Genomic DNA, 24,185 nt, shown 5'->3' on the forward strand with positions numbered 1-24,185 from the left:
GATCTATTCCTACAGAAATGCCATGAAAAGACAGCGTTGCTCATTATATCCAGTCAATGGCCGCCGTCGAAAAAATATTGCAGTCATTAAGGGGTTAAGAGCTTTCAGAACTGCTGGATTTAAGAGGAAAAAAGGATTTCATGTTTTCAGCTTTGAGAAACTCAGTCACTACCTACCTTGCACTCTGTGAGCTCTGTCTCTATGTTAGAAGCAGGTAATGTTTCATGTATCTGATTAGAAGGCGAGCTTAGGAGTTCTACACTATCTGCTTCAAAGTCATCTTTTTTAATACTCTCTAGCTTTGTAGTGTCCTTTGATGGCTTCTCACAATTTTGTGAAGGCTTGTCATTTTGTTCCGGACTTTCTGCTTTACTGGACTTGTCCTCACTTGTATCCTGTAATACATATAATATTCCTAATATAATATTGAAGATTTCTGCAGTGTATTGCAAGACAAGCAAGTTAGCGGATGTCTTACCTCAGTTATTCCTGGAGTTAACGTTACGATAATGGGACCGGGATTATGATTCACTACAACAAAAAATAGATAATTTTCCAATCTTTTTAGTTTGTTTTCATTAAACAGTTAGAAATACATCTTAAGTTAAAATACGTTTGATTTTCTTAGGGTACCGTCACACAGTGCAATTTTCATCGCTACAACGGTACGATCCGTGACGCTCCAGCATCGTAACAATATCGCTCCAGCATCGTAGACTGCTGTCACACTTTGCAATCTACGACGCTGGAGCGAGAATTTCGTGACGTATGTGCGATGTAGAAGCCGTTGGTTACTATGCGCACATCGTATACGATATATGTTACACCATGCGATCATGCCGCCACAGCGGGACACTAGACGACGAAAGAAAGTTTCAAACGATCTGCTACGACGTACGATTCTCAGCGGGGTCCCTGATCGCAGGAGCGTGTCAGACACTGCGATCTCGTAACTATATCGCTCGAACGTCACGAATCGTGCAGTCGTAGCGATCAAAATTGCACTGTGTGACGGTACCCTTAGTGATCTGCCACTTTCTTTCAGATGCCAAGACATAACTTGTTAAAGGGTTTTCCCATACAATTATTGATCAAGTTAAAAATCATAAATTTAGCATTACTCATCCACTACAGTGATGATTCTCCGCCACTGCTCTAATTCTTTCTTGACAGACTGCAGCACTGACATCACAACTACAGAGCACATGACAGTCAATCACTGGGCTAAGCGATGAAATCTTGGTTGTTGGCATGAGGCCTCTAAACCTAGTAGGGGTGAGGAGCAATAGCATTTCTTGGGCAGGGGTTGGAGAGTAGGGCTGATTTTGACTTCAGCAAGCCATGGGGAATATAAAAATTATTCACGTAAATCCCCTCTAATCGGAGTTGTGACAGTCTCAATGTGAAAACAGTAGTAGGATTTGGTTGCTGCCGACGCTCCATTTTCGGAAAACTACAACGCAAATGTGTATCGTTGTGGCTCCTCATCATTCAATTCAGTTTACCATTCAACGTATTGGAAAAACAGAAAAAAATAAAAGATTCCAAATGTACTAAAATGGTGCAAAGAAAAAAAAAATGCAATCATTTTTTTAGGTCTTATTTTTACAACATTCATTATGCATGAAAATGACAATATGATTTGCCAGGTCAGCATACTTACAGTCTCTAAATAGTACCAGATTTGCATGTTGAAAACATGTATCTCATCTAAGCTGTCACATAATTCCAAAACCAAGAGAAAAAGGAGATCAAAAAGCTCAATAAAAATTACAAACTTATTCCAATAGTTTAAAAACAGATAATGAGGTTCCAAAACTTAGTCATTGGTGAAAGGAATGGTGACAGGGGCCGGACAACACTATTTATCAATATAGTATTTACAATCTCATTATTTAATCATAATTTCAAGATATTAATTTGCAACAATATATAATACATGGTTCATGACAAATACAGTGGGGAAATAGGGATTTTTGTGTACTCGCCGTAAAATCCTTTTCTCCGAGCCACTCATTGGGGGACACAGAACCATGGGTGTTATGCTGCTGTCGCTAGGAGGCTGACACTAAGTTGAGACAAAAAAAAGTTAGCTCCTCCCCTGCAGTATACACCCTCGTGCCTGCTTCTAGAGTCCCAGTTCAGTGTAAAAGCAGTAGATCATTAACAACATCTTACATAATATTAGAGTACAACATAGAGTAAGTCAAGAACCAAAAAAAAATGAAACGAGCCATAAGGCTAACAGGGTGGGTGCGGTGTCCTCCAATGAGTGGCTTGGAGAAAAAGATTTTACGGTAAGTAAACAAAAATCCCTATTTCTCCTTCGCCACATTGGGGGACACAGAACCATGGGACGTCCCAAAGCAGTCCCTGGGTGGGGAACAATACAACCAAATAACTCTGTTTACCAACTGACTATAAATGCGCAACGGCCGCCTACAGAATACGTCTGCCAAGGGCCGCTTCCGCGGAAGATTGAGTGTTAACATCGTAGTGCTTCGTGAAAGTATGCAGGCTGGACGACGTTGCGGCCTTGCAAACCTGCTCTGTCGACGCCTGGTGCCGAATGGCCCAGGAAGCACCCACTGACCGAGTTGAGTGTGCCCTAATCCCCGCCGGAATAGGTCTGCCCCTGACCTGATAAGATTCTTAAATAGCTGATCGGATCCATCTGGCTACCGTGGCTTTAGAAGTGGCTAAACTCTTTCTGTGACCTTCCGGGAGCACAAAGGGAGTCCGATTTGCGGAAGGGGGCAGTCCTAGAAATGTACCTCCTGAGGGCCCTCACCACGTCCAAGGTGTGAAGGGCCTTTTCAACCCTATGTCTTGGCTGCGGGCAGAAGGAGGGAAGAACGATATCTTCATTAAGGTGGAAGGATGAAACCACCTTGGGAAGAAAGACCGGAGGTGGATGTAGGACTACCTTGTCTTGGTGGAAGGAAAGGAAGGGCGCCCGGCAGGACAGTGCGGCCAACTCTGAGACTCGCCTGATAGAGGTTATTGCCACAAGGAAGGCGACCTTCCAGGAGAGAACAATCAGCGAGACATCCTGCAGAGGTTCAAAAAGGGGGCTCCTGAAGGACACCCAGGACCAAATTGAGATCCCATGTCTCGTAGGGCATTCTATAGGGGGGGTACAACGAGGGAAACACCCTGAACAAAAGTCCTGACTTGCAAGTCAGTAGCAATCTTGCGTTGGAACAACGGGTCATTCCATGTCAAGTGAACCAATGATTTTTACCACTATATTTTTAATTCTTTTGAGATTTTATTTGGTAATAGTGTGTCAGAGAATGCAAAATGTGAAGAAAAAAAAAATCTAGATTTTTTTTAACATTTTTTATTGATTTTCAAAGTTTGGAAAAAGTGCGAATTTTGGTGTTGCCTGCCTTTACATTTCTCCCCATAACTCAGGCTAGAAAAAAGATAGAGAAACAAAATAAACACCATTCTACTCAGAACTGTAAAGGCTTTCACCAGATATGTCACGAGAGTATCTTTGATAATATTTTACCTATGCGAACGCAAGCACTAAACTTTAAAACACATTTCTGAAAATAACGTTTAATTTAAAAATTTCAAAAACTGCACATCTGCCTGCTATGCTCCTAGCCACATCTGTACCAAAATACAAGCTGAGATCCTGATGGGATCATATTTTAAAAAATAAATTACAGTGTCAATTCGAAAATCTCGCATTCAGATCTGTTCAGCCTGTGGTCTAACAGTGTGGGGTCTATAGTTACCAAATAATCCATGATTTTTAGATATTACTGTACTGTATTTTATTATGTTACAATTTAGAAGCAGGAGAGGGCAGAGGAGAAAGCTTTGTTAGGGCTGAGAATGACCAGGGGTAGACAGTGAATGCAGAGCAGATGACAGGCCAGCAGCTCCAGCCTCCAGAGGCCACAATCACACCAAATCTTACCACCCATGCAACTCCTCAAATGGAGGGAGAAAAATATTCTTAACATCCAGTTCATGTATTGTACAAACCAGGACTAAGAAGAGGAGGAGAGTTTGTGAAAACCTCGGTTACAGGAAGCAGAAAGGGGACTCAGCAATACCACACTGTCATCCCATGTAGTGAAACAGAAATAAAAATAAGGGTTTTTTCATTCAGCAAAGAGAGTGACGTCTATGACGTGGTAGAAGGCGGCACAAGATCAGCAATGGATGACATAACTGGTGATGTGACCTGTGAATATGGTCGACGCTGGTGGCGGCTACTGTACTCTCCAAAGATTACGAAAATGAAGAAGTAGAAGTGACTTTTCTGCAGCTTCAGGTCCAGCGCCGTCCTTTGTGTATCCAAGAAAACCAGACATTGTAAAAGTTAACAAAAATCAGATATTGACTCAGGTGGAGCCAAGCACCATGACAGGCCATACATACTCTGACACAAAAGGAAATGGCCATTGCTAGTAAGCGCTCATGGACAAGATTACATTTCACCCACTAGAAGGGACACATTGATGATAAAAGGCCAGTGTAAAAACCTACTATTGTTTGATTAGTTCATATTTTATAAAACGAGGATTTAACTACTGTACTATTCTTCTTAAACACTTCAAATGACATGTTTAGTGATAGAAAAAAAAATGTTACATGTATAAATAGGTGTTAAAAATATTGGTTCTTTTAATCTCGTTTTTAACATATAATTAGGATGAGACTATTTGGAAAATAACACTTCAGGATATGATCACCTTTTTTCTTTTGGCTTGTTCAATGAATTCAGGTTGAAAATGCTGAGCAAGTTGTGTTATGATGTTTTTATGGCACTTCGGGATCTGTTTTTTGTGTTTCTTTATTGTTGCATATAAATGTTGAATTCAATAAGTTCTAATTTGAAAAGAAAAAGGGAAGAAACTCACACAAACATAAAATCAGATGATTCAAGGCTTAAAAAAAAAATAATACAAATTTGACAGGTCCCAAGTTGAATCCCTGTACAAATATAAACAAGAACACAAGTAACACACATGCATGTTTTTCACAATTTTAAAACATACTTTTTTTTCACAATTGCGCATCAAAATTTTGAATTTGATTTCTCCAAAACAAAATATTAAGAAACATTCTTATGACATATCAAATGAAAGCTGGCACCATTCTGAGAACAATGATGCCTCTCCCACCTATTTATCTTAATTCTAGCCCGAGATATGATAAAAAAAATGTAAAGCCATACCAGGCCAAAATCTGCACTTTCAAAACTTTAAAAATCTGTAAAAAATTAACTGCTGAAGAAAAAAAATTCTAAACTTTTAAATTTGTAATTAACTAAAGTTGTACTTCATAAAAACAAAAAATAAAAATCTAAAGACGTCAGGTAAAAAAAATATTCATATTTGGATCACTTGATATGGAATGACCCCAACACGGATAATGCCAAGATCTGTCCCTTGAGATAACTGAGCGCCAGACCGGAATCCAAGCCGGACTGGAGAAATTCCAGCATGGAGGGAATTGAAAAAACGAGGAGGACGACGTCCACGGAGCCTGCACCATGAGAAGAAGGCTTTCCAGGTGCGGTGATAGATGCGAGCGGAAGTCGTCTTGCGAGCACTTATCATGGTGGCAATGACTTGCTGGGAGAAACCAGCTTGAGATAGGATCCAGGTTTCAACAGCCAAGCCGTTAAAAGTAGGGCCCCTGAGCTCTGGTGGTAGATCAGCCCTTGGCGAAGCAGATCTGGGCTGTCTGGTAACCGCCAGGGAACGTCGGCTACGAGTTGAATGAGCGCCGCGTACCACGCGCAACGAGGCCAAGCCGGGGCGACTAGAATCAAAGGAACCCCTTCCATCTTGATTTTCCGGATTACCTTCGGTAGTAAAGGAAGCAGAGGAAACACGTACGGGAAGTGGAACCGGTGCCATGGGGATATCAGCATGTCCACTCCAATGGCCTGGGGATCCCGAGAACGTGCTATGAAGTTGGGAACTTTTGCGTTCAGTCTGGAGTCCCCCAGAGAAGGCAAATCTGCTGGAAGACCTCCGGATGGAGTTCCTACTCTTCCGAGGCGAGACCATGATGCCTGAGAAAGTCCACCGCCCAGTTTTCGACGCCTGGAATGTGTACTGCGGAAATGGAGCGGTTGTTCTCAGCCCAAGGAGAGTGTGGGAGACCTCCCGCATCTCCGCCCTGCTGCGGGTCAACCCCTGATGGTTTATGTACGCCACAGCTGTGACGTGTGATTGAATCCGAATTGGGTAACCCGCGAGGAGAAAGTGGAAGCATCTCAGAGCAAATCTGATCACTCGAATCTCCAAGATGTTTATCGGAAGTCTCGACTCCTGAATGGTCCAACGCCCCTGGGCAGTGTGGTGGCAAAATACCGCTCCCCAACCGAGGAGGCTGGCATCGGTAGTAACCACCAGCCCAGTGGGTTGGGAGAAAGGACCTCTCCTGGCTGAGGGATGATTCCAAAGTCCACCGTTTGGGCGCTTGCCTGATCCGCGGGGGCAGAGGACATGGCCGATCGAGGGATAAGAAACTCCTGTCCCAGTTGTCCAGCAGAGCCTGTTGTAAGGGGCGGAGATGCAGTTGAGCGAAGGGAACCACTTCCATTGCAGCCACCATTTTTCCCAGGATCCTCGTGGCAAACCGAATGGGATGAGGAAAGGGACGACAAAGCGTCCGGGTTCCCTGCTGAAGTGCTTGGGCCTTGGACCGAGGAAGCAGAACCAGCCCCTTGGACGTGTCCAGGATCATGCCTAGGAAGGAGATCCGTCAAGCTGGAACGGGGGAGGACTTGTCCAAGTTGATCAGCCAGCCCAGGCGTGAAAGGGTATCCAAGGTAATGCGGACACTTGCGTCGCAGGCATGATAGACTACCTCCTGATCAAAGGTCCGTCCAAGTATGGCAACACGATCACTCCTCGGGAGTGAAGAATGGCCATGACCGCCGCCATGACCTTTGTGAATACCCTGGGCGCGGTGGCAAGGCCGAATGGTAAGGTCGTGAATTGAAAATGGTCCTCCTGGATGGCAAAATGCAGGAACCTTTGATGTGGCGGGAAGACTGGGGTATGGAGATAGGCATCTTTGATGTGTATTGATGCTAGAAACTCTCCTCTCTCCAATGAGGAGATGACAGACCAGAGGGATTCCATCCTGAAGTGCCGGACCTTTACATTCTTGTTTAGGAGCTTTAAATCCAAAATAGGGTGCACTGTCCCGTCCTTTTTTGGAATGACGAAGAGGTTTGAGTAAAAACCCTCTGAATCTCTCGTGTTCTGGAACCGGAACAATGACTCCATTTCGGCGGAGAGAATCGATGGCACGGTGATGTCCGCGAGACAGAGCTCCTGAACTTGGGAGATGAGAGGGAAAAAAACAGTGCCGGAGGGGAGGCGGAGAAATCTATTTTGTAACCAGAAGACACCAGGTCTCTGACCCATTCGTCGTGGATGACGGAAAGCCAGACGTGTTGAAAGAGAAGCAGGCGTCCGCCTACTCTGGTGGTGTCGACCAGAAAACTCCCGGAGTCATTGTGAAAGAAATCTGGAGGGCCTGGATCCCCTGGTTCTGGGTTGCCTAGGCTTACCACACCAGGACTGATTAGGCCTGTATGAGGGCAGAGGATCTCTCTCTGTACGTGGAGATAGTTCTGATCTGGACGAAGACGTGGAGGAGAACCAGAATGGGCTATTGGGAAAGGGCCGAAAGCGAAAATGTTGCTGACGCTGAAAAGCAGTTTTAGGCCTGTGTTGCGGGAGGAATTTGCTTTTCCCTCCTGTAGCATCGGAAATAAGCTGGTCTAATTTTTCTCCAAACAGACGTCCACTCTGAAGAGGCAGAGAAATCAGAGACTTTTTAGAGGAGGAATCCGCGCGCCACTCTCCAAGCCATAATGCTCTTCTAATGGTGATGGCGTTTGAGGCAGCAACTGCCGCACAGTCTGCTGCATCTAAAGACGCATACATCACAGTCTCCCACCATAGTTATGTGTTTAGTGAGATCCGCCGCCTCAGACGGAAGAGCCTGGTCCTGAATAGATTTTGCAAGGGCATCTGCCCAGAAAACCATTGCTTTTGCGACCCATGCTGCCGCAAAGGAAGGGGATAAAGAGGAACCTGAGGCTTCATATACTGAGCGAGCCAGGGAATCTGGCGTTCTGTGGGATTATTAATTGAAGCCTCTTCAGGTACAGATAAAAGCGTTTTGGTAGCCAAACGCAATACCGGAAGATCTACTGTTGGAGGTTCCGTCCAATCTTTGACAAGATCTGCGGAAAAGGGATACTTCAATCCCAGGGCCTTTTTACCCATAAAGCGCTTATCCGGTCGCTCCCTGTGTCACCGGACTATATCTAAGAAATCCGGATGAGAGGCGAACACCCTATGGGATCACTTGGTTCTTGTCAAAGATACCGCATGATCCAGGGCCGAATTAGGGTCATCAACCTTTAGCGCATGATTGACAGCTTCAATGAGGGAATCTACAGTCGATTGAAACTCCGGAGAATCCGGGTCCAAGGACGCCTCAGACTCATACTCAGTCATGATCGCTGCGAACCCCTGGAGAGGGTGAGCGAGAAGTGGAGCTACCAGAGGCTGAATGGTGCGGTGAACGCTCAGGAGAGGTAGTGCGGATCCGTTTTTTCAATGACCGTACCTCCTTCAGGTAGGAGCGGCCCCTGCTGGCCGATGATTTCCTTGTAAGGGAGGGGTCTCTTAACCCAGGTAAATGAGTGCTCCGCTCCCCAGAAGGGATTCAATCGCTTTGGCCAGTGAAGCCATGGATTGTGACAGTGACGCGGCCCACTCAGGGGGGCTAGATACACTGGGGTCGGTAGTGGCGGAGGGCTCCTGGGCACATTCGGCATCACATGCTGGGCTGAGAGGAGAGCTTTGAGGCCGGGGGAGGGGAGCCTGGCAGGTGGTACACAGTGAAAAAGGTGGTATGAACCTTTGTAGCCTTTTTTAGCCCTCGACTGTGACATGATGTACCCCAAAATAAGTAAAAACGCTGCAGGGAAGCACCTAGTGCAGTCTCCTTACCCAGGTCCCACAATCAGATGAGGCGGCGCGTTGAGTATGGGAGAAGACCGGTGTCCAGGGCTTGACACGTGCAGAGTAAAGGCAGCCAGAACAGTGCAGGAAGATGGCTGCTGAGATTTTGGGGGGGGGGGGGGGGAGTAGTCTCGCATAGAGCGAGAAGAGCCAGGTCTGTGGACGGAGCCGCTGGAATGATGTGAGCGGTGGGCGGGGCCTATCGGGGTGCGGCCTACACAAAGGGGACTAAATTTCTGGCTGTGGCCGGCGCGCACCCGTGGACAACCGAGAAAGATCCGCGGAGCCCTGCCGCTATGGAGCCCTCCTAAGCCTGCCAGAAAACGACCCATCTAAGGTGGCACTTACCCCGATATGAAGGGGATAGAAGATGCCACAGGTCAGAGCTGTGCCCGGGGAAGATGGGACGGTGCAGGGTTGGGGGAGCCTCCATCCACCATCCCCTTGAAAGGGGGGTGGAGAGGAACCGTCCGCCTCCTTCCATCATCCGCTCTTTTCAGTGGAGATGCAGTGGGGCCTGCATAGACGCCATAATGTAGAGTGCCTCTGTACATCCAAGGGTAAGACCTGGTGGGTAGGGCAAAATGTCCGGCAATAGGCCTGGCTGCAGAAGAGGATACGTGGAGGTGACACTCCAGTGCTCGTCTGTTAAGGGAGGGGGGAGATCGGTGCCCTTGAAGGGGCCCGTCGCCCCTAGAATCAGCTCAGGCAGTGGCATCCCACGTCGCAGGAGAGAATACGGAGAGAATACGGAGCGGTAACACTCCCATGCTCGCCTGTTGGTTCGGGGAGATCGGAGCCTTGAACGGTTCCGTCGCCCCTTCGTCCAAGTAGAAAGGTTAAATAGTAATAGGTTCTGGTCTCAATAGCAGACCCAGCATGCCTCCTAAGGACACTAAGCTTGAACTGGGTCTCTAGAAGCCAGCACGAAGGTGTATACTGCAGGGGAGGAGCTAACTTTTTTTTCTCTCACCTTAGTGTCAGCCTTCTAGCGACAGCAGCATAACAACCATGGTTCTGTGTCCCCCAATGTGGCGAAGGAGAAATAAGCATTTGATCCCTTGCTGATTTTGTAAGTTTGCCCACTGACAAAGACATGAACAGTCTATACCGTATTTTTCGGATTATAACGCTTTTTTTCCCCCAGATTTGGGGGAGGGGGGGGAAATGGGGGTGCGTCTTAGAATTCGAATATATCTTACTGGCCGTGATGGAGCAGGGTCCCATAGTCTCTGCTGGAGGAGGAAAGAGTGGCGTGTTGCGGCAGGCTGGGATGAGGGGGTGTTTGGAGGTGCGACACTGCGGGTGTTCGGTGGTGCGGGGGCTCGGCCAACATTTTGTAAAAGCCTGGGACCACCGCACTTCCATAGTTTACACTGCAGTGGACTCCAGGGGTAGTGCATACACAGATGGAGATCTCGGCACCAAAAATCTCGGGAGATGAGATCGCAGTGCCAAGATCTCCATATGCGCATGTGCTGCCCCCAGCAACCATTTTCCCCCCAGAGTCCACCGCAAAGTAAACCATGGCAGTACGGGGGCTCGGGGCTTTCACAAAATATTGGCATAGTCCCTGCTCCACCAAACACCCACAGCGTCGCACATTCGAACACCCCTTTCTCCCAGTCTGGGGCCTGCAGCATCACCACACTCCTGCCTCCACCAGCAGCGACTCTGGAACCCAGCTTCACCTCAGCCACCACACCCCGGTAAGCAATAAGACAAGTTTTTCCTGTTTTTCTATTCCAAATTTGGGGTGCGTCTTGTAATCTGGTGCGGTCTTATAAACTGCAAAATACGGTAATTTTAAGGGTAGGTCAGTTTTAACATTGAGAGATAGAATTTCAAAAATAAAATCCAGAAATCACATTGTATAAATGATATAAATGTATTTGCATTTTGCACTGAGAAATAGGTATTTGATCCCCTACCAACCATTAAGGCTATGTGCACACGTAGGGAATGGGGTGCAGAATTTTCTGCACAAAATCCGCATCTCCTGTCAGAATCTGCAGCTGCGGATTTGTTGCGGTTTTTATGCGGATTTGCCGCGGAATTGATGCGGATTTTCTGTGATTTTTCCCACTGCGGATTTCTATTATGGAAGGGTGCAGAAACGCTGCAGATCCGCAAAAAAGTTAAGACATGCACTTCTTCTAAATCCGCATCATTTCCGCACTGATTTTTCCGCACAGCTTTTTTTTTTTACCGATTGATTTACATTGTACTGTAAATCACAGTGCAGATCTGCAGCGTTTCTGCGCGGAAAAATCAGCTGCGGATCCGCACTAAATCCGCATCGTGTGCACCTAGCCTAAGAGTTCTGGCTCCTACAAACCAGTTTGACGCTCCTAATCAACTCGTTACTTTCATTGAAGAGAGCCGTCTTACATAGTCACTAATGATGAGGGAGTATACTCGTTGCTCGGGTTATCCAGAGCCCGCTTGGGTGGTCTCCGAGTATTTATGACTGCTCGCAGATTTAGGCTACGTTCACACTAGCGTTCGGCTAGTGTGCGTCGCGCTAGTGTCGGGCGACGCAGCGGTGACGCACGCGTCATGCGCCCCTATGTTTAACATGGGGGACGCATGCGTTTTTGCTTGTTGCGTTTTCCGACACGTGCGTCTTTTTTGACGCTAGCGTCAGACCAAGAAAACCCAACAAGTTGCATTTTTCTTGCGTCCGATTTTCGTCAAAAAACGACGCACGCGTCGAAAAACGCAGCGTTTTTGCGTGCGTTTGCATGCGTTTTTCGGTGCGTTGTGCGTCGCCGACGCAGCGGCGCACAACGCTAGTGTGAACGTAGCCTTAGTTTTCCTTACCGCAGCTGAATGATTTGCGGCTACTACACAGCTTGACTACATGTGGGGATTCCCTAGCAACCAGGCAACCCCCACATGTACTCGGGCTGGCTAGTAGCTGTAAATCATGCAGCTGTGTCAACAAAAACTTAATCTCCGAGCAGTCACAAATATTCGGAGACCACCCGAGCGTGCTCTGGAAAACCCGAGCGAGTATACTCGCTCATCTACGATATAATTGTCTAAGGGGTACTTCCGTCTTTCTGTCTGTCTGCAACTTCCGTCACGGAAATCCCGCGTCACTGATTGGTCGCGGCAGCCAGGACAGGCAGCTGATGAGACCAATCAGCAACTGGCACAGCCCGGCCGAGAATTAGTCCCTCCCTATTCCCGTCCAATCAGTGTCCGGCGCCCACTCCATACTCACCTCCAGTCAGCGCTCACACAGGTTTAAGGACAGCATTAACAGACTGCATTATGCCACGGGTAACGCACTCCGTTAATGCTGCTATTAACCCTGTGTGACCAATTTTTTTACTATTGGTGCTGCCTATGCAGCATCAATAGTAAAAAGATCTAATGTTAAAAATAATAAAACAAAAAACCTGCAATTCTCACCTTCCGTCGTCCGTCGAGGCACGCGCGGCTGCCGCTAGCTTCCGTTCCCAGAGATGCATTGCGAAATTACCCAGAAGACTTAGCGGTCTCGCGAGACCGCTATGTCATCTGGGTAATTTCGCAATGCATCCTGGGAACGGAAGCTGGCGGCAGCCGCGCGCGCATCGATAGAGCTTCGCTGGACGACGGAGGGTGAGTATAGAACTATTTTTTATTTTAATTATTATTATTATTTTTTTTTTAACAGGGATATGGTGCCCACACTGCTATATACTGCGTGGGCTGCATTATATACTACATGGCTGCTATATACTACGTGGGCTGCGTTATATACTACATGGCTGCTATATACTACGTGGGCAGTGTTAAATACTATGTGGGCAATGTTATATACTGTGTGGCCTGTGTTATATACTGTGTGGCTGCTCTATACTACGTGGGCAATGTTATATACTACGTGGGCAGTGTTATATACTATGTGGGCAATGTTATATACTGTTTGGGCTGCGTTATATACTGCGTGGCCTGTATTAACGCATTGGGTATTCTACAATATGTCGTGGCCTGTGCTATATACTATGTGGCTGCTATATACATACATATTCTAGAATACCGATGCGTTAGAATCGGGCCACCATCTAGTCACTAAGAGTCACCTTTATAAAAGACTCCTGTCGACAGACTCAATCAGCCACACTCTAATCTCTACAACATGGGCAAGACCAAAGAGCTTTATAAGGATGTCAGGGACAGGATCATAGACCTACACAAATCTGGAATGGGCTACAAAACCATAAGTAAGACGCTGGGTGAGAAGGAGACAAGTGTTGGTGCAATAGTAAGAAAATGGAAGAAATACAAAATGGCTGTCAATCAATATCGATCTGGGGAACCAAGCAAAATCTCACCTCGTGGGGTATCCTTGATCATGAGGTAGGTAAGAGATTAGCCTAAAGCTACACGGAGGTACTGGTTAATGATCTCAAGGCAGCTTAAAATCCTGCACTGCACGTGAGGTCCCCCTGCTCAAGAAGGCACATGTGCAGGCCCATCTGAAGTTTGTCAATGAACACCCGGATGATACTGTGAGTGATTGGGAGAAGGTGCTATGGTCAGATGAGACAAAAATTGAGCTCTTTCAAATTAACTCAACTCGCAGTGTTTAGAGCAGTGTTCCCCAACTCCGGTCCTCAAGAGCCACCAACAGGTCATGTTTTCAGGATTTCCTTAGTATTGCACAGGTGTTAATTGCATCACCTGCACAGGCAATAATTCCATCACGTGTGCAATACTAAGGAAATCCTGAAAACATGACCGGTTGGTGGCTCTTGAGGACCGGAGTTGAGGAACACTGGTTTAGAGGAAGAGAAATGCTACCTATGACCCAAATAACATCGCTCCCACTGTCAAGTATGGATGTGGAAACATTATGTTTTGGGAGTGTTTCGCTGCTAAGGGCACAGGACTACTTCTGGCTTGGTCTTCCAGCAAGACAATGACCCAAAACATACCGAAGAGGCAACAAAGGAGTGGCTCAAAAAGAAGCACATTAAGGACATGGAGTGGCCTAGCCAGTCTCCAGACCTTAATCCCATAGAAAACTTATGGACGGAGTAGAAGCGCCAGGTTGCCAAGTGACAGCCTCAAAATCTTTTTTTTTTTTTTTTTAAATCAGATAAATTTTTATTAAGTATGAAAAATTAAAACATGTATTACTCATGACAGTACATTTTACTCAGGTACCAGTTTTTAGTGTAAAGTGTCCCTCCCCCCTACCCTTCGAGACCATAACGTAAACAAACAGAATTCCTCACGTTGTACACAATCGAATAGTGTACTATCACAACCCCTGAACACCTCTTATAGCGTCCCATCATTCCTGCCACACTAGTTCCAGTCAATCCACGGTTGCCATAACTTGTGAAAAAGATCCAACTTGTTTCTCTTGGTGTAAATGCTTTTTTCCAGAAGAAGTATATGATCCGTTTGTGTAATAAAGTCTCTTCCAGGACAGCCTCAAAATCTTAATGATTTAGAGATGATTTGAAAAGAGGAGTGGACCAAAATTCCTCCTGACATGCGTAAACATCATTAACTACAATAAAAGTCTGACTGCTGTGTTTGCCAACAAGGGTGCCACCAAGTATTACTGTATTTTTTGGACTATAAGACGCACTTTTTTCCCCCCTCCAAAAATGTGGAAGAAAATGTGGGGGGTTGCATCTTATAGTCTGGATATACCGGCTCAAGTGGGTAGGAGGGGGAGCGGCATTGGCAGAATAGAGGGTCACAGGAGGCTGGTACCACCGGCTGCGGCTAACTCCTGTTCCCGCTGCTAAAGAGCAATGAATATTCATGGTATTCCACGCCCATGGGCGTGGAGGGCAATGAATATTCATTTCTCTTAAATAGCATCTTGGCATGATTGGCCTGGTCGTGGTATGCATTGACCCATCAGAAAACATTAGAAAAAAAATTTACCGTATTTTCCAGCGTATAAGATGACTTTTTAACCCCTGAAAATCTTCTCAAAAGTCAGGGGTCATCTTATACGCCGGGTACGGCGTGTGCAGGGAGCGCTCCTGGATGGTTCCCAGGGTCTGGAGGAGAGAAGACTCTCCTTCAGGCCCTGAGATCCATATTCATGTAAAAAAAAAAAAAAAAGAATAAAAATAAAAAATGTGGATATACTTACCTTTCAACGGCCCTCGTGACCGCGACGTCATCTCCAGTCCTTCCCGCAATGCATCTTTAGGAACGGAGGCCGCAGCTTGCACCGCTGAGAACCGGGGGCCATCGGACGGTAAGTATACCCATATTTTTTATTTTTTTACATGAATATGGATCCCAGGGCCTGAAGGAGAGTCTCCTCTCCTCCAGACCCTGGGAACCATCCAGGAGCGCTCCCTGCACACGCCGTACCCGGCATATAAGATGACCCCCGACTTTTGAGAAGATTTTCAGGGGTTAAAAAGTCATCTTATACGCTGGAAAATATGGTAAATTTTTTTTCTAATGTTTTCTGATGGGGCAATGCATATCACGACCAGGCCAATCATGCCAAGATGCCATTAAAGATAAATGAATATTCATTGCCCTCGCACACGACGTATAAGACAACCCCCGTCTTATACAGCTAGTATATACCAAACTCCATATTTTATATGGAAAAGTTGGGGGTCGTCTTATATGCCCAGTCTTCTACACCAGAATATACGGTACTTACCTTCCCGACACACTCTTGCAGCATCTTGTTCCGATGACGGCAGCTGCTTTATGCTTGTAAACAGCGTATGGCAGGGACGTCATGCACTGTTCACAAGCAGAGCACAGCTGCCAGAATACGCACTTCTCTTTACGCTGCGACTGTGTGTGCAGAGAGCAGTGAGTAATCAAAGCTTTGAAAAGTCACAATATCTGATCCACTTATATTGTGATACTTGGTATTCTCATGCCAATTTCAATTAGCTGCGACAAAGTGGGCGAAGTTGGGGCAGGAAGGGGTTGTGGCAACCTTCTCTTGTCAAATTCATGGCAGTGTTCATTATGCCACAAATTTTACTCAAGTTTTCAACTAAAGTATGATTTGTGGTAAGGCATGTGCCAGATTCATTAAAAGGTGAGCTCCACTTAATGATTCAGGATCGTCTGACTCCAGCACACCACCTCACCAAGAACGGCATGAAAGATGCTGGTCTTCATTAAATCGAGGCCAGAATGTTTAGAAAAGGTATGATAAAGTTGCTCCTCTGCAAATCTGTTTGAACAATGCTGATGAGCTTTAAGCTCAGGAGACAGCCACTGCTCTCAGTTCACCTTGAGCCACTCAGGAGGAGGTTCTCCCAAAAACTGTACTATTGACAAATGTCATACTTTAACCCCTTCGCCCATAAGCCTGTTTTCAGCTTCCTCACCAGGCCAATTTTTACAATTCTGACCACGGTCATAACTCTGGAACGCTTCAACGGATGTTGAGGAGAGCAAATACTTAATTAACCTCAAGACGTAAGAGATTGAGGGAAGCAACCCATAACGTGTATTGTTTAACCTTACAAGCTTTCTCAGACCAAAAGTAAGACCCTAAAGATGGCTGCCATTTCTCTGCATACCATCTGGCTGCCTGGCTGGTATCCAAGATGACGCCCACCCTGATGACCTCATGGATCCACCCGCAGTGACGCCCACCTTGATGACCTCATGGACCAACCCACCCTGATGACCTCCTGGATCCTCCCATGAACTTGCTCACTGCCCAACCCACTAACCAATGGAATGCATCCGATCACTCCCATTTTTAAGCTAACCGAGCCCCCCTTACAGGGGATATGTAACCATGTGTCCTGACTGAATAAAGTCCCTTTTTCTCCTTGGAGCTGAGCCATAGATTGATCATGGAGAGTTTACATATGACTGTGTGTTATATGTTTATTTCTTTGGTGCGCACCTGATCAATATCCATTAGGCCAGGAGTAGGCAACTAAGTGAACATTTATTATTTGTTCAACCTAACACGGATCCCACTGGTTCTGAGACTGTTTTCTCGTGACATATTGTACTTCATGATATTGGTAAAATTAATCTGATAAGACTTGCACTTATTTGTGAAAAACAAACAAACAGAAATTTGGTGAAAATTTCGCATTTTTCAAACTTAATTTTTATGCCCTTAAAGGGAACCGGTCACCCCCAAAATCGAAGACGAGCTAAGTCCACCAGCATCAGTGGCTTATATACAGCATTCTGGATGTAATCCTGAAAGATACACGCTGCGGCTCTGGCGTACTTTGCCCTGTTGAGGGCACAGCAAAGTTATGCAGTGCGCAGGCGCTGGGCCTCTCTGACCTTTCCCGCCGCCTGCACACTGGAGTACTTTGCTCTGCTCTCAACAGGGCAGACAAAGTACGCCTGCGCCGGAGATGCGGCAGGAAGAAAAGAAGAGGATGTCATCGTATGAAGATGGGAGGACCCGGACCGCGACGGCCATCGGACCGGACCGCCCCTGGGTGAGTATAATCTAACTTGTTTTTCTTATCTTTTAAGATACATTACAGAATGCTGTAGATAAGCCCCTGATGCTGGTGGGCTTAGCTCATTTTCGATTTTGGGGGTGACAGGTTCCCTTTAAAATCAGTCATATCGCTCAAAATAGTTAATAAATACAGTTACCTACACGTCTACTTTATATCGGCACATTTTTTGTTAGGAAGTTATAAGGGTTAAAAGTGGACCAGCGATTTCTTATTTTTGCAACAAAATTTGCAAAACCATTTTTTTTTTTTTAGGGACCATCTCACACTTGAAGTGACTTTGAGGGGTCTATATGACAGAAAATAACCAAGTGTGACACCATTCTAAAAACTGCACCCCTCAAGGTGCTCAAAACCACATTCAAAAAGTTTATTAACCTTTCAGGTGCTTCATAGGAATTTTTAGAATGTGGAAGAAAAAAAATAAACATTTAAATTTTTCCTTTGGACCTATTTTTTTTTTTTTTTTACTTTCACAAGGGCAACAGAAGAAAATGGACCATACAATTTGTTGTACAATTTCTTCTGAGGATGTAGATACCCCATATGTAGGGAAATACTACTGTTTGGGCACACGGCGGGGCTCGGAAGAGAAGGAGCGCCATTTGACTTTTTGAATAAAAAGTTTGCTGGAATAATTAGTTAATGCCATGTTGTGTTTGGAGAGCCCCTGATGTGCCTAAACAGTGGAAACCCCTCACAAGCAATCCCATTTTGAAAACTAGACCCCTTTGGGAACTTATCTACATGTGTATTGAGCAACTTGAACCCCCAGGTGCTTCACGGACTTTTAGAACGTTAAGCTATGAAAATAAAATAAAAAAAACACCACATTTTTTCCCGCAGAAACCTTTTTTAGCTCCAAATTTTGTATTTTCACAAGGGTAACAGGAGAAAAATCCAACATTTGTTCAGCTTCTTCTGAGTTAACCGATACCCCATATGCTGTCGAAAACTACTTTTGAGGCACAATGCAAAGCTCAGAAGGGAAGAAACACCATATTATAGTGCAGATTTTGCTGCACTTGTTGGAGGGTGAAATATTACATTGGCCGAGCCCCTGAGGTGCCACAACAGCAGAATCATCCCATAAGTGACCCCATTTTACAAACTAAACCTCTCAATTAATTAATCTAGTGGTGCAGTAATTATATTAACACCACAGGTGTGTCACAGACTTTTATACCATTTGGCTGTAAAGAAAATTTTCAATTTTACCATCAAGATTGTGTGTTAGCCCCAAGTTTTACATTTTCATACTGGGAAATGGGTAAAAATGGCACCAAAATTTGTCCCACAATTTCTACTGAATGTGGCAATCTATATACATAATTGTCTAAGGGGTACTTCCGTCTGTCTGTCCTTCTGTCACGGATATTCATTGGTCCAGGCCTCTGTCTACCATGGAAATCCAAGTCGCTGATTGGTCGCCGCAAAACAGCCACGACCAATCAGCGACGGGCACAGTCTGGAAGAAAATGGCCGCTCCATACTCCCCGCAGGCAGTGGCCGGCGCCCGCTCCCCGCAGTCACTGTCCCTGGCGTGCCGCTCCCCGCAGTCAGTGGCCCGCGCCCGCTCCCCGCAGTCACTGTCCCCGGCGCTCCGCTCCCCGCAGTCAGTGGCTGGCGCTCCGCTCCCCGCAGTCACTGTCCCCGTCGCTCCGCTTACCCGTAGTCAGTTTCCTCGGCGCTCTGCTCCCTGCAGTCAGTGGCTGGCGCCCGCTCCCCGCAGTCACTGTCCACGGCGCTTCGCTTCCGCGTAGTCAGTGTCCCCGGCACCAGCTCCTCGCAGTCAGTGTCCCCGGCGCTCCGCTCCCCGCACTGTGTCCCCGGCGCTCCGCTCCCCTCACGCTCCATACTCCCCTCCGGTCACCGCTAACACAGGGTTAATGCCGGCGGTAACGCATTCCGTTACCGCCGCTATTAACCCTGTGTCCCCAACCTTTTACTATTGATGCTGCCTATGCGGCATCAATAGTAAAAGAAAGTAATGTTAAAAATAGTACAAAAACAAAAAACCTGCTATACTCACCCTCCGTTGTCCGCTGAACCGCTCGCGCCTGCCGCCATCTTCCTTTCCCAGCGAAGCTTTGCGAAATTACCCATAAGACCTAGCGGTCTCGCGAGACCGCTAAGTCATATGGGTAATTTCGCAAAGCATCCTGGGAACGCAAGATGACGGCAGCCCATCTGCACAGGATGCCAGGAGGCGGAGAGACGGGACGCTGAGGAGCAGCGACAAGAATGGTGAGTATGTTCAACTACAAGGGGCCCTCGGATCGTTAGGTGAGTGTTTATTTTTTTAACCTGTGACATACATGGCTCGGTAATATAGTACGTCACTGGGCAATATCCTACGTGGCTCTGTGCTGTATATTACAAGGCTGGGCAATATACTACATCGCTGTGCAATATACTACGTGGCTAGGCAATATACTACGTGGCTCTGTGCTGTATACTACGTGGCTCTGTGCTGTATACTACGTAAATGGGCAATATACTACGTAACTGGGGCAATATACTACGTGGCTGGGCAATATACTACATGGACATGCATACTCTAGAACAGGGGTCCCCAACTCCAGTCCTCAAGGCCCACCAACATGGCATGTTTTCAGGATTTCCTTAGTCTTGCCCAGGTAATAATTGCATCACCTGTGCAATGCAAAGGAAATCCTGAAAACATGACCTGTTGGTGGGCCTTGAGGACTGGATTTGGGGACCCCTACTCTAGAATACCCAATGCGTTAGAATCGGGGCACCATCTAGTACCCCATATGTGGCTGTACAGTACTACTTAGCCATATGGAGAGACTCGGGATGGCCGGTGCGCTATGCGCCTCCTGGAACGCAGATATTCCTAGAATAAATTTACGAATTCCATATAAAGCGCCACTAAGTACTAGAAAAGCAGAATCCTCCCTCAAGTGACCCCATTTTGGAAATTATAACCCTTTGGCCGGGGTCACACTTGCAAGAAACTCGCACGAGTCTCAATACCAGTCACAGCACTCGGACCGGAGCGCTCAGCCACATAGAAATACACACTCCGGTCCGAAGTGCCGGCGGCAGTGCCAGGTATTGAGACTCGTGCGAGTTTCTAGCAAGTGTGACCCCAGCCTTTAGAAATTTATCTATAGGTGTAGTGATGATTTTGACTCCATAGGTGTTTTCCAGAAACAGGCAGCAGTGGATGTTGAAGAGAGAAAATTGCAAACTGCTGTTGTTGTGACCAGTACATTATGCTCAGCTCATGCTTCTGGAGACATGCACCTGTAAAGGGAGCTCAGAGGGGAGAGGGGGCATTTGGATTTGAGAGCAGAGAATTTGCTGAATTTCTTTTGGGGGGCAAGGAGCAATTTTGCTTTTTCAGAGCCTTTGTGGTACCAGTAACATGAAACACATGAAAGACCTGAGTGAGGGCTTGCTTTTTTAGTGGATTGAGTTGAAGCTTCTATTGGGAACATTTTACATAACATTTATGATCACATTTATCCAGCGCTCTACGCTGAGCACTTACATCTGGGTTTCCATCTAAATCTCTGAGAGACGTGACAGATGAAACCCCCGATGGATCCATTCACTATAATGAGGCAGCAGTTACCCTGGACTCTGTCTGGCCTCTGTTCAGCGGTGTCCTTTTCAGAAGTGCACAAAACTGTGGCCAACGGCACTTTTTTGCAATCCTAAAAAGATGGGACACAGCCGGATCACAGGTCCTATGTTAACAGTGCCTCCATCTGCCTCATAGGGAATCTTCAGCCGGGGGTTCCGTCTGAATCATTTATCTCAGAGGTTTACACGGAAACCCCAGTGTAACCGCTCCTCGTAGAGTGCACGATAAATGTGCGTCAAGCTTTAAATGTGATGTTTGGGAGGCAGAAGGAAATAAAGTTAGCAGCATGTGAAGAATTGGTTTTATTTATTTTTTACGCCGTTCCTCATGCGGCATAAGTAATTAGGAGACTTATTCGGGTTGGTGCGATTACAGCGATACCACATTTATATCGGGTTTTTGTGTTTGACTACTGTAACACATTAAAAGACGCTTTTTATTGCGAAAACTAGTTTTTGCATCACCATATTTTGAGAGCTATAATTTTTCCATATTTTGGCCGACAAAGTCATGTGAGGACTCATTTATTTTCGGGACATTGACGTTTTTACGGGTACCAGTTTTGGGCACGACATTTTTTTTTTATCGCTTTCTATTCCAATTTTTGGGAGACGAAATGAACAGTAAAAAAAATAAACAAAAAAACAGCAATTCAAGAATTGATTTTTATATCGTTCTGTGTGGTAAAATTTATAATGCTGTTTTATTCTTCGGGTCAGAACGATTACAGCGATACCCAATTTGTTTTTTTTTTTGTTTTTTTTTATGTTTTGGCGCTTTTACACAAACTATTTTATAGAAAAAAAAAAATATTTTTGCATTGCTTTATTCTGAGAACTATAACTATTTTTCCGCTGATAGAGCTGTATGACAGCTTTTTTTTTGCGGAACAAGATGACGTTTTCAGCGGCACCATTTTTATTTACATTCATCTTTTTGATCACGTTTTATTGCACTTTGTTTGGTGGAATGATGATAAAGCATTGTTTTTTTTGCATTGTTTTATGTTTATTTTTTTACGGTGTTGATACGGCCACGGCGATACCAAATGTGTTTACTTTTATTGTTCATTTTTTTTAATTTACATAAATATATATATTTTGGAAACTTTTTTATTTATTTGGGGATTTTTAAAATAATATTTGTACACTTTTTAAAAGTTGTTTTTTTTTTTTTTTTAACATTGTCCCATCCTGGAACATCACTGTATAGCATCAGATCACTGCTCTGATACTCTGCAATGCTTCCGCACTGCAGAGCATCGGAGCAGCATCTGACAGACAGGGAAGGAGGCATGTCAGCGCCTGCTCTCAGCAGGTGCTCACAAGCCACCTTCCATGCAGGACCACGAAGACCCCGCAGCCTCTTGCGGCTGGTGGTCTCCATGGAGAGCATCAAGACAACACAATCACAACGTGTTGTCCTGATGGAAACATGCAGGGAACTCATTGCCCGTGCGATGCCCATCTGTCGCTGTCACTACTAACAGCGAAATCAAAGTGGTTAAATGCTGTGTCACAGAGCTGCCGACACCTGCACGCAATCCAGCAATTTGATGCTTTACAATTCCTTATTGGACCATTGCAATTCAAAGAGATAATCTTTTCCCCTGGTTTCTGTAGCCGATAAATATTCTAGAATAGTTCTATAAATATTCCAAGGTGGAGTAATATTATGATTCCTTGGGCTTAACCTTGATGTTCAAAATATAATCGAGTTCTGCAAGATGGGATTCAAGGATGGATCACAAGGCTACTCTACTTCCAATAAAAATCTAAAATTAAGACCCAAAGACCCTCTAAATTGAATTTACATGACTGAGAAAACAACAATAACCATGCTAAATTTAGTTTTTACAGCTTGTTCTTTTCACACACCTTTTTCTATAGGTTGTTGCGGAGTGGTCTTCATTTGAAAATCATTTTCTTTCTTATAGAGTTTAACAGACTTATGGGGATATTTCTTATGTGGTGCCTCTGGGACACTGCCCCGATACCGTACAGGTTCTCCATGTCCACGTTGGTAGCTATCATGGTAATACGTTTCTTTATGATAGCCACCATCATGACGAACCCCTCTGTTGTATACAGGCTCTCTATGTTCTCTATATTCATTGTACGATTGCTTTCGTTCGTACTCTGAGTAAGCGCGTTCTTCATAGTCCACATATTGATTGTCATTGTAATTTCTATCATGGCATGCGTTGTTGTGGTATGACTCATAGCGGTCATGATCTCTGTAGAAAAAAAAAAATTACCAATAGTAAGGTTTTAGAAAACGCTACATTATGAGAATGTTTTTGTACAATATAATAATGTATAATATATTTCTTATATAACTATTAGTCAATGAATCCCCATCCCTTACCTGTGATCATGGTAGCCTCCCCTGTATGGCCTGGAGCGGTGACCTCTAGATGGAGGAACCTTTACAGAAAAAAAAAAAAACAACGTTACAACTACTAAAACTATGAATTAAAAAACTCATGAGAGCAGGAATTTTAGCTGATCCCTCATTGACCTGCCTCCTAGTTTACATAATGAATATATTTATCTAGGGGAAACCCTTCTGCAGGCCGGCACCAGCAGTGGCGCCTGCGCTGCACAATGATCGCATATGTACTGTGTGTATGATTAATTTGCGGTTCTCCTGACAAAAAAAAAAAATCAGTATGAAAATTGTGCCGGCCGCGTCAGTGCAGTAGCCAATATCGGTGATCGCTGTTACCGCACATGCACCTTCAGCGCCATCTTGGAGGAGGTAAAAAATATTTTTTTCTAGCAACATGGTGGCCGCCGTTGCCTGCGCAGTAGCAGCTATAGGATCACCGATGTCTGTTACTGCACAGGCACGGTCAGCGCTATTTTCAAACAGATTTTTTATTTTTTTTAGGACTATCAAGAGAACAGCAAACAAATTATACACACAGTGCATATGCGAACATGCTGCAGCGCAGGCGCCACTGCTGGTGCCTGCCTGCTGAAGGGTTTCTTATTTTGCCAAGATAAATATATTCATTAAGTAAACTACGGGGCAGGTCACTGAGGGAAGCCATACTGATTAATACCTAAATCAGAGCACCACATGAAGACCCCC

The 24,185-nt window shown here is 45.4% G+C and overlaps 1 protein-coding gene across 1 annotated transcript in view; it reads right to left on the bottom strand.

Moving 5' to 3' along the window:
* The window catches only part of LOC138669690 (periphilin-1-like), a 177,612-nt gene that overhangs the window by 38,433 nt on the left and 114,994 nt on the right, over positions 1-24,185 (bottom strand). The window contains exons 4-7 of the mRNA XM_069756387.1: positions 23,457-23,515; positions 22,967-23,325; positions 479-531; positions 177-395 (exon numbers count right to left, since the gene is read on the bottom strand). Coding sequence (XP_069612488.1) covers positions 177-395; positions 479-531; positions 22,967-23,325; positions 23,457-23,515 — 690 coding nt within the window. The remainder of the gene's footprint in view (positions 1-176; positions 396-478; positions 532-22,966; positions 23,326-23,456; positions 23,516-24,185) is intronic.

Source organism: Ranitomeya imitator, chromosome 3 (assembly GCF_032444005.1).
Source record: "Ranitomeya imitator isolate aRanImi1 chromosome 3, aRanImi1.pri, whole genome shotgun sequence".
In the NCBI taxonomy this organism is placed as follows: Eukaryota; Metazoa; Chordata; class Amphibia; order Anura; family Dendrobatidae; genus Ranitomeya; species Ranitomeya imitator.